Genomic DNA, 11602 nt, shown 5'->3' on the forward strand with positions numbered 1-11602 from the left:
TTATGGAGGAGAATCCGACTATGTGTCCGAGTGTTCGAACCATAATCCATGAAAAATGGTAAATAAACAGCGTAATTACATATCTGCCACCATGCAAGAAGGTACGAATAAGCGTCCAAGTGTTCGAACCCTAACGCGTTAGAAATTGTAAGTAGACACCGTAATTACATATCTACCATCATGCACTAGAATCCAAATAAGTGTCCAAGTGTTCGAACCCTAAAGCATGAGAAATGGTAAGTAAACACCATAATTATATATCTGCCATCATGCAGGAGAATCCGAATAAGTGTCTGAGTGTCTGAATCCTAATGCATCAGAAATGGCAAATAAACACCATAATTACATATCTGCCATCATGCACGAGGGTCCGAACAAGTGTCTGAGTGTTCGAACCCTAACGTATGAGAAATGAGAAGTAAACACCATAATTACATATCTGTCATCATGCAGGAAAATCGGAATAAGTATCTAAGTGTTTGAACCCTAATGCATGAGAAATGAGAAGTAAACAATGCAATTACATATCTGCCATCATTCAGGAGAATCCGAATAAGTGCCAATTTCCGTTTTGTAAGTACCAAAGTTAATTCCGTTTGATAAACATCAAAGCTATTTTCGTTTGGTGAATACCAAAGCTAATTACAAAAATTTGATAAATTTGAGAGAAGTGGGGAGGCATTTGCATTGGTCAAAACATAAATGTCTTTACATTCTGATAGAGAATTTGGGAGTTAATTCTATTGATAGTATTTCTTGAGATTCCCTACATTCCAAGGCCAGGGTATGGCTCTGCCTTTGAGATCCTCTAGGTAGTAAGCTCCACTTCCAGCGCCAATGTGACTTTGTACAGACTTCCCAGTTAGGCCCAATTTTTCCTTCTCTAGGCATCCTTTTGTGATCTATAACTTTCCTCAAACCAGTTCTCCAGGTGTGAATTGCCTTCGGAAAACTTTTTGGTTGAAACTTTTGATGAGCTACTGTTGATATGGTATAAGTCTTATCAGTGCGGGTTCTCTTCGGCCTTTTGCCATATCCAGTGCTTGTCCAATAGCTTCCTCATTACTTGTGCTTTCAAACAATTTAGGCCAGAAGGTTGGGAGACCTACTTCGAGTGGGATAATGGCCTTCATTCCATAAGTTAGGGAGTAAGGTGTTTCCCTCGCTGAGCGTCGTGTCGTGGTTCAGTAAGCCCATAGCACGTGGGGTAACTCTTCAACCCATTTTCCTTTTGCATGTTCGAGCCGCTTCTTTACTCCGTTGATGATGGCTTTGTTCAACGCTTCTGCTTGCCCATTACTTTGTGGGTAGCCTGGAGAAGAGTTTCTATACCCAATTATGAGGTCAACACAAAACTTTCTGAAGATCTTTCCATCAAACTGTGTTCCAGTATCTGCAATCAGCACCCGCGGGATGCCGAAACGGACCACGACGTTCCTCATGACAAACAGCTTTGTGTCTGCTTCTTTGATACTTGCCAGTGCTTCGACTTCAACCCACTTAGTGAAATAGTTTGTTGCAGCGATGAAGAATCACCTATTCCTAGTGCCTCGTGAAAACGGTCCGACAATATCCAGATCGCATTGGGCAAAGGGCCGTGGGCTGTTGAGTAGAGTGAGAGTTTTGGCTGGTTGATGAATTAGTGGAGCAAACCTCTGACATTTATCACACTTCTGAACGTACTGCTGTGCATCTTGTTGCATTCGTGGCCAGCAATACCCATGAGTGAGGGCTCGGTGCGCCAGTGACCTTCCATGAACGTGACATCCATAAATCCTATCATGAATTTCATAGAGAACATTTTGACTAGATTTGGATGCATACATAAAAGATAAGGACCGAGATAAGAACGTCTGTATAGCTTACCAGATGGTGAGACCCAGAACCGAGCAGACCTATGTCGGATTTTGTTGGCTTCCTTTTTATCTTCGGGGAGAGTGCCAGATTTCAGAAAAACAAGTATCGGATCCATCCAGCTTGCCTCTAGGTTGTTGTAGAGGACTGGAGATGCAATGCTTGGTTCTGGCACGAACTCAATCCAAACTCTTCTAGCGTCTTTGGTATCTACAGATGAGTCGAGAAGGCCAGAGTATCAACATGGCTGTTTTTGTCCCAACTGATTCGTTCCACTTACATGGATCAAAATTTTTTGCGTAGATCCTTGGTCTTGCTTGCATAGATAGCTATTCTTTCATCTCGTGCTTCATAGACCCCAAAAAGCTAGTTTACTACCAATTGAGAATCACTGAAAACAAGAAGTTGCTCTGCATTGAAGTGTTCAGCATTACGTAAGCAAGCCAAGAGTGCTTCGTATTTTGCCTCATTGTTAGAAGCCTTCCAACCGAGCCTAAGAGTCTGCTTCCAAATAAATCCCTCTGGTGACATAAGTACTACCCCTGCTCCCAAGCCTCGGTTATTGGATGATCCGTCGGCATAGAGCTGCCAAATGTTTCCAATAAAGAGTTTCCATGCTTTTGAAGCGCATTGCTTTCCCAATTCAGTGGTCTGTGGCGCCTGTGCTGAACTGAAATTCTCAGGCTCGGTACTCTGGGTGGGAGTGAATTCTGTGACGAAATCTGCCAAGACCTGGGCCTTGATTGCTATCCTGGGTTGATACCGAATGTCAAACTCACCAAGTTCTACCGCTCATTTCGCTGTTCGGCCAGAGAAATTAGCTCGACTAAATACAGATCTGAGGGGGAATTCAGTGAGGACATTGATGGTATGCCCCTGGAAGTAATGTTGCAACTTTCTTAAGGCGATAAGCAATACGTAAGCTAACTTTTCCAAGGGTAGATACCGTGTCTTAGAATCTAGTAGAGTCGTACTAACATAGTATACTGGCCTTTGTTCCTTGTTAACATCTTGAATCAATACCGTGCTTACGGCGTGATCAGAGACTACTAGATATAGGTACAACTCCTCCCCTAGTTCTGGAGTGGACAGAAGAGGTGGTGTACTGAGGTATCTTTTGAGATTTTACAATGCTTCGGTACACTAAGGGCTCCATTCAAATGCTGCCTTTTTTCTCAGTAGCTGGAAGAAGGGCTTCATCCGATCTAAAGACTTGCTGATGAACCGATTCAGGGTGGCCGCCATTCCGGCCAACTTCTATAGCTCTTTAGCCTTTGTTGGTACTTGAAGCTCTTGTATTACTTTAATTTGGTCCGGATTTGCCTCGATTCCTTTGTGAGTGACCATGTACCCCAAGAACTTCCTTGTTCCTACCCCGAAGGCACATTTCGAGGCATTAAGGTGAAGCTTATGGTTTTTTAGGATACCAAAAACTTCTCTTAAGTCTATAAGGTGGTTTGTAGCGAGCTTGCTTTTTACTACCATATCATCTATGTAACTTTCCATGATTTTTCTGAGTTGGTCCTTGAACATTCGAGTGATCATTCGCCAGCGTTCTTGAGGCCGAACAGCATTACTCTATAGCAATAAGTGCCCCTTGGAGTGGTGAACGATGTCTTCTCCTGATCTGGGTTAAACAGTGGTATCTGGTGATAGGCGCTATAAGCGTCCAGAAAGCTTATATGCTCAAGCCTTGCTGTTGAGTCTACTAGTTGATCGATGCAAGGTAGAGGAAAAGTGTCCTTGGGACAAGCTCTGATTACACAGGTGAAGTTTACGCAGACTCTCCATTTTTTGTTCTTCTTTTTTACAACAACTGTGTTGGACATCCATTGTGGGTACTGAACTTCTTTGATCGCTCCCAAAGCTAGGAGTTTTTCAACCTCGACAATTACTGCTTCAGTGTGCTCAACTAAGGATCTTCGACTTTTCTGCACGACGGGCCAAGCGGAAGGGTTGATGTTGAGTTTGTGGCAAGCAAATTCTGGGTTCAACCCTGGAGTATCATATGCTAACCATGCGAATAGCACCATATTTTCCTTCAGCAATTCCAGCAGCTGAAGTTTCTCAACAACGCCTTGCGAGGTATCGATAAGGAAGTACTTTTCTGGATCATCCTCCTTTACCAGGACTTTCTCTAAATCCTCTACCATCTTTTTCTCTGGGGCTCCCCGTACATCTTCCAAGACTGGCTGTTCGGCCACTTCCACTGTCTGTACCCGGTTGTAAAGTTGTTTAGCCTTCATTGCCACCATGAAGCAATGTTTGGACACAACTTGGTCTCTTGAGATTTACTCTACTACTCCGCGTTCCGTTGGGAAACAGATGAGCTGGTGGTAGGTCGAAGGGACCGCCTCCATTTGGTGAATCCATGGACGGCTAAGTATGGTGTTGTAAGGAGAAGGTGTATTGATAACTAAAAACTCTATCTGGAGGGTTTTCGTTCCTGCCACAACCGGCAACACTATTCTGCCAAGTGGTCATTCTAGCTGCGAATTGAAGGCGACTAATAGAGCTGCAGGTGGGGTGAGGTGCTGCTCAGAGGGACTGAGCTTTCGGAACAAGTCATAATATAATATGTCTGTTGTACTGCCTTGATCTACCAGGACTTATTTTACATCAAACTGTTTCCCGATTCCCACAATAATAATCAGTGCATCAGTATATGGGTGTTGTATGCCTTCTAAATCCTTTCTAGTAAATGAAATAATGCACAAGGAGGACTTGGGTACTGCGCGTACCTTTTTCGATATGGGCTCTACTGACATGACTTGTTGAATTTGCACAACCTTAGCAATTTCTTCTTTTCGTGCCTCTTCACTCTTCTGGGTCGTTGTTCCATGAATCACATTTATTACCAGCCGAGGTGGGTGCTCGTTGTTCGGTTCTGGTGGTGGGTACCCCTGTTCGGCCACTGCTTTATCCTGATCAATGTAGTCTCGGAGGTGTCCAGCCGCTACTAAGTCTTCCAGGTGTTGCTTCAGTGCTCTGTAATTCTGAGTCATATGCCCCCTATCTTGATGACAGGTGCATCTGAGCTTCTGATTACGCCGAGCTGGATCCCCCAACATTTTCGGCGGCCAAATAAAGAAGGGCTCTCTCTTGATATTTTCCAAAATGCGATAGATTGGTTCTTTGAATACGGTCACGATTGCTTCGTGAGACTTGGACTTATCCACCTCGTTCACTGTGAGTCCTCGTTGTTCCCCTCGGTCCGTTCTTTTCTTGTGCCGAGCTGTTTATTCTGTTAATGCTACCTCAATGGGGATTTGGTCATCTTTGAGGCGAGCATACTACTTAATCCTGGCATGTTGATTTTTCAACGCTGTGGCCGAGCGCTTGGTAAGTGACTGTCTCAACTTACTTTCCGGGCGCAAACCATGTTTGAAAGACATAACAACCATCTGCTCACTGCAAACATTTTCCTCCAGGTCATTGTACTCTTCCCAATACCTCCCAGCATAATTGCGTAGTGTTTCTTCCTGTTCCTTTCGGAGAACGAACAGTGTATCCGGCTCTTTTGGGATCTTAGTGTTGGAGACGAACCTGGCTAGGAACTCTTGGGAGAGCTGCTTCCAGTCATAAATTGATCCAGTGGGGAGTCAATCGAACCATCGAAGTCTGGATTCTCCCAAGCTGGACGGGAAGACTTTGCACATCAGCGCTTCGTCTTGGCTCTATAGGGACATCATCTGTCTATAATGGTTGATGCGAGTCAATGGGTCTGACTTCTTATTGTACGACATGAACTTTGGTGGGATGAATTTCTTGGGAGGACTCATGGCCTTGATTTCTGGGAAGAATAGGGAGGAGACAAGCCTATCCAACACTTGGTGCTCCCTCTGGTGAATGGTATGGTCTAGATGATCTCGACGTTGCTCAAACCACGCTGAAATCGTGAGAGGAAGGGGACACTCAAACCACGCTGAAATCGTGAGAGGAGGTCCAACAACCCGCCCAGCGCATCTACAATGCAACCTGGGATAAATTCTAAACATGCTGAAATCGTGAGAGGAAATGGACACTCAAGCCACGCTGAAATCGTGAGAGGAGGTCCAACAACCCGCCCAGCGCGTCTACAACGCAACCTGGGATAAATTCCAAACACGCTGAAATAGTGTGAGGAAAAAAACACTAAAACCACGCTGAAATCGTGAAAGGAGGTCCAAAACAACCCGCCCAGGTGTGTACCAAACACAAACTGAGATGAATTCCAAACACGCTGAAATCGTGTGAGGAAAGGGACACTCAAACCATGCTGAAATCGTGAGAGGAGGTCCAACAACCCGCCCAGCACGTCAACAACGCAACCTGGGATAAATTCCAAACGCGCTGAAATCGTGAGATGAATGGGACACTCAAACCACGCTGAAATTGTGAGAGGAGGTTCAACAACCCACCCAGTGCATCTGCAACGCAACCTGGGATAAATTCCAAACACGCTGAAATCGTGTGAGGAAAGGGACACTCAAACCACGCTGAAATCGTGAAAAGAGGTCCAACAACCCGCCCAACGCATCTACGACGCAACCTGCGATAAATTCCAAACACGCTGAAATCGTGTAAGGAAAGGGACACTCAAACCACGCTGAAATCGTGAGAGGAGGTCCAATAACCCGCCTAACGCGTCTACAATACAAGATGGGATAAATTCCAAACACGTTGAAATCGTGTGTGGAAAGGGACACTCAAACCACGCTGAAATCATGAGAGGAGGTCCAACAACCCGCCCAACACGTCTACAACGCAACCTGGGATAAATTCCAAACACGCTGAAATCATGAGAGGAAGGGGACACTCAAACCACGCTGAAATCGTGAGAGGAGGTCCAACAACCCGCCCAAGCATCTACAATGCAACCTGGGATAAATTCCAAACACGCTGACCTCGTGAGAGGAAGGGGACACTTAAACCACACTGAAATCGTGAGAGGAGGTCCAACAACCTGCCCAGCGCGTCTACAACGCAACCTGGGATAAATTCTGAACATGCTGAAATCGTGAGAGGAGGTCCAACAACCCACCCAGCGCGTCTACAACGCAACATGGGATAAATTCCAAACATGCTGAAATCGTGTGAGGAAAGAGACACTCAAACCACGCTGAAATCGTGAAAGTAGGTCCCAAACAACCCGCCCAGGTGTGTACCAAACACAAACTGAGATGAATTCCAAACATGCTAAAATCGTGTGCGGAAAGGGACACTCAAACCATGCTGAAATCGTGAGAGGAGGTCCAACAACCCGCCCAACACGTCTACAACGCAACCTGAGATAAATTCCAAACACGCTGAAATCGTGAGAGGAAGGGGACACTCAAACCACGCTGAAATTGTGAGAGGAGGTCCAGCAACCTGCCCAGCGCGTCTAAAACGCAACCAGGGATAAATTCCAAACATGCTGAAATCGTGTGAGGAAAGGGACACTCAAACCACGCTGAAATCGTGAGAGAAGGTCCAACAACCCACCCAGCGCATCTACAACTCAGCCTGGGATAAATTCCAAACACGCTGAAATCGTGAGAGGAATGGGACACTCAAACCACGCTGAAATCGTGAGAGGAGGTCCAACAACCCACCCAACGCATCTACAACGCAACCTGGGATAAATTCCAAACACGCTGAAATCGTGTGAGGAAAGGGACACTCAAACCATGTTGAAATCGTGAGAGGAGGTCTGAAACAAATCATCAAGTGCGTGCTCGGTGCAACCTGAGAACGTCCCAGAGGACAACGATCCTAAACGCAGCTCGGTGTAAAAGGATAAACGATAGAAGATAACATAGGATGCAAATAAATGCAAGTAAGGTGTGCATGACAATACAAATGGAAGAGTGCATAACAATGCGGGTGGAAGGGTGCATAATTTGAAGCAGTCTTGATCTTGTGCTTGAGGTAGAGGCACACTCATACTTCGGAGCATTGACAAGGCTTGACAAGGTACATTCTGAATACAATCTCGGAATTTTATGAAGTTGAAGCACACTCAGATGCTTCGATTTTTGCTCTTTTCTTTTGCTTTGCAGTCCGAAACCTATATAGCTTCAGATTGGTCCTTGTTTTGCAGTTCTCACATGACCTGGGTTGAACCCTGCGGTTTTATGAAATAACAAATCCTGTTTTGCACAAATATGGAGAACGACACAACACTTTGAGCACAAAACGATTCATTTTTGAAATTGAAATGAGAAAAGGGTTCTTAACCGGGTATTGTGCCTACAACTGACCACAGCCAAAACGACTCAACAACGGAAAACAATGGTAGAACAACCTAAACACAACTCAACAAAGGAAAAACAAGATAAAACAACCTAAACATATCTGTTGACACTCAAACGACTCAAAGCAAGAATCGAGACAAACAAAACTCACAGACACAACACTCAGCTGTGCTACAAAGACAAGAGACCTCTCGATGCACGAGGAGCCATTTTCTCCGGGTACTGTTTTCCATCTTTTCTCATTTGTGATTCTCACATCACTCGGCTCTCAGGCTCTGTTTTTTTCTGAAAAAAGCCATTTTCTCACTTTTTCCCTCAGCGCACATCTCTCTATTCTTCAATCTCTCATTTTTTATCCCTCCCCTGGGTGGTTGATGGACAAACCGAAAGTTGAGGGCTCTTGCCCCTGGTATTCTACCAGATTCTTATTCTTGTTCACAACAGTGAGTTTCTCCCACAGAGGGGTTGCGCCACAGTTGGGTGTGCAGCAAATCTGCAGCTGACATCGGTTGACGATTCTCTGCTGGGGAGTTTGGACGTGATCAGATCTATCCAGATGAGGGAATGGAATATCCTGACCCATTCTAGTTCGTGCTTCGCACTTGGCTTGATACCTCGTTGCTCGGAGGATGAGAGAGTTTTCAGTCCTTCGTTGACAACTTCAGCTATGCCCTTTCCGGCAGGTAGAGTGCCCTTCTTGGCAAGTATGTTGACAATAGGGGAAAGACTGAACACTTGACTCAACTGTGCCCCTAGTTCATCATTTTGACTTTTTTTTTTTTTTTTTTTTTTTTTTTTTTTTTTTTGCGTTCTACTAAAACCATTTTGACCAACATGAGAGTTAGATTAACATGCTTGTTCGATTTTCTGATTTAAACTCATGCAAGTCAGGCTATGAGCACTGAAAATTTTCCTTTTTTGGGTCCAAGAAATGGTCCAGTTTTGGAAAAATGGGATAATTTTCGAGAGAATTAGTTAACCTTAGTAAAAATTCTCAAAAATTGTTTTTTCAAATTAGTCACTGCTCAACGAGCACGGAACCTACTCTTGAGATGCACAACCTCGGATCCCTAACAATGAAAAATTGCCCCTTGGCTGAAGGACACAGCATGGCAACGGAAAGTTGCCTTTTGTCTGAATGGCACCGCAGCACGCTGTATGGCAACGGAAAGTTGCCCTTTGTTTGAATAGCACCGCAGCACACTGTACTCAGTCTTCAAAGTGACGATCACGACCGAACTCTCGGATACAGAGAAGACCAAGATGATCAAAACCATTACATTGACACAATTGATTTGAAGTGTTGTATGGCTGGACTTCAGAATGAAATTGCCTACGTATCCCACAGATGGGAATCAAACCTTATGTAGTTCGGGGTAAGGTACACTTGTGTATTAACCCTCACCTTTTGCGCTCTAACTTTTGCCAAGGCCGCCCTTTCTGGGTTTTCAACTTTGCGAGCTATGTTCTTCAATTCATTTTCATTTCTTTTCTTTCTTTTCATCTTTTTCCTTTTTTTTCTTTTATTTTCTTCTTTTTCCATCATTTTTTTATCTTTTTATCTTTTTTCTTTATTTCTTTTTTTTGTTCTTTTTCTTCTTTTTCTTGCTCTAACTTTTGCCTGGGTCGCCCTTCTGGGTTTTCGGCCTAGCGAGCCTCTCAAGGGTAAAAGTGTAGCTTTGTCCATGTCAAATGGTTTTGAGATCTTGAAGTCATCTGAATCTAGGAGAGTGGCTGTTGTTCGCTGACGATGTAGGAGTCCATCCATCGGGGGGCTGAATTTGCCCCTAGTGTTGTGGATAGGAACTCAGTTGTCCTTCAGCAAAAACTTTCTTCTTTCCTCCCTTCTGGGATTTGGCATTCTTGCCAGTCTTCATTGGTCTGTAGAATGATCCATCTTTGGCTCTTCGAGCACGCCTGACATTTTTGCCCCTAGTTCAAGGGCTATTTCTGATCCAGCTTTGCAAGCTTCTTTTGATAACACCTGATCTTCTTGATCTGACTTTTCTTGCCTCTTGTTCGAGGACTGCTTCAAACCTGGCCACACAGGCCTCACATTGTGGTTGACCTTTGAACTTTCTGAGTCCGAGTTCGAGGTTTGAAAGCAAGGGGTTGAGTCTCGAGGCTGAGAGCGATCCTAAGCTGTACGATCTCAAGAGCGATTCCACACAGGTCTTCGCAGGACCGCGCAGAACATTTTTTTGAAATTTTTTAAGAAAGTAACAAATCGCTTGCGCTGAAGACAGTGTAGAACCAATCCGAATCAAGCCAGGATCCTTCTCAGTACTCACATTAACAAGCATGATCTCAATCATTAAAGGCTTAGCATGCCTGTCTTTCTCTCAATTGATTAAATTTTTGCAAAACCCGAGGAATTCCTTCCTCTTTGTTTTCACCACAGTGTTCAAAAAATTTTTTTTTTTTGAAAAACTTAGGTCAATGCAATGATTTTAAGGCACAGAAAAGCAGGTGAAAAGCACTGATGTTTCATTCAAATTTTCTAGCACAACTGGCACAAGGCAGAAGCAAGCACAAAAGCATAAAAAGCCACAGCTGTTTCATTCAGATCTTCAGGTGTAACTGGCTCCAAGGTAGAAACAGACTCAAAAGAAAATGAAAAGACAAACACAAAACAAGCAAGTGATGTCCGAGGTAATACCCCCGAAATCACCCGACTACAACAAAACAGGACCAACTCGATACAACAAGACAGACCCAACTGACTCAGTAAGAAAAGACTGACTCTATACAAAACAACAAAACTGACTCAATACCCAAGTCAGAAAGCACAAAAATTGGTGTTTGCATATTGCTCAGAACAGTGCGTGCCATTCCCATGTCTAGAGTTAATCGAGCGCCGCTCGCAGGTAGTTCATCCCCCCGATCACATCACATTATCCCCCACATTCACCGATCCAGTGCCGATAGACTTTGCGAGACTGGTGCAGTGATGGCGTTGTTGTCAATCAAATTTTGTATCTCGTGTCAAAGACGGATGCAACTGTCAGTGTCATGACCGGTTTGTTGATGGAAGGCACAGTACTGGGCAGCAACATGTGCAGGCGAAAGAGGATTCGGGACAGGCCGAGGCTCAAGGGGTTTGAGATGGCCTTGTCCAACAAGGATTTGGAGAGCTTTGGACAAAGACATATAGAGGGCATGGAAGACCTTCTGATACCTCAGGGTAGATACTTCGAGGTTTGTGGGTTTTTGTTGGGCGCACCAGTAAAGGGATTGGCAGGCGCTGACTGGGTTTGCTGATTTCTTCCGAGTGCAGGATTATAGCTAAAACGAATGTTTCTGATACAACGACCCTTCTCCCGACTTGCCCCTTGATTCAAACTGCTCTCATTCTGAGTAGCAAAAGTGCCATCCACAATCTTTGCAACAACTGCAATTACTTGCTGTTTATCCTACCCTTCGGCTTTCAAAGCCTCAACAGCCCACTGAAGGTGGGGACCAATGCCCATCCCGACCTTGTTCTTACCGCTGGCCTCCACTATGCCAAGGGATTGGCCATCTTCAAATGC

At 44.6% G+C, this 11602-nt stretch overlaps 1 protein-coding gene across 1 annotated transcript; it reads right to left on the bottom strand.

The window, feature by feature from the left end:
- Positions 1-1184: 1184 nt before the first annotated feature.
- Positions 1185-4925, bottom strand: LOC145814487 (uncharacterized). The gene is made up of 6 exons (XM_082911317.1): positions 4596-4925; positions 3432-4094; positions 2247-2439; positions 1867-2064; positions 1654-1776; positions 1185-1489 (listed from the first exon to the last, which is right to left on the bottom strand). The coding sequence occupies exons 1-6, from the start codon at positions 4923-4925 to the stop codon at positions 1185-1187; spliced, it is 1812 nt and encodes a 603-aa protein (XP_082767443.1).
- Positions 4926-11602: the final 6677 nt, after the last annotated feature.

Source organism: Camellia sinensis, unplaced genomic scaffold (assembly GCF_055761805.1).
Source record: "Camellia sinensis isolate YWXY unplaced genomic scaffold, ASM5576180v1 Unanchor11, whole genome shotgun sequence".
Taxonomy (NCBI): domain Eukaryota; kingdom Viridiplantae; phylum Streptophyta; class Magnoliopsida; order Ericales; family Theaceae; genus Camellia; species Camellia sinensis.

What these genes read in the sequence shown, in the direction of transcription:
- LOC145814487 (XM_082911317.1), bottom strand. Translation starts at nt 4,925, where the DNA reads ATGTTGGGGGATCCAGCTCGGCGTAATCAGAAGCTCAGATGCACCTGT. An exon ending in GGGGCACTTATTGCTATAGA is followed by an intron (nt 2,440 to 3,431) that starts GTAATGCTGTTC and finishes AACATTTGGCAG; the next exon opens with CTCTATGCCGACGGATCATC. An exon ending in AGAGCAACTTCTTGTTTTCA is followed by an intron (nt 2,065 to 2,246) that starts GTGATTCTCAAT and finishes ACTCATCTGTAG; the next exon opens with ATACCAAAGACGCTAGAAGA.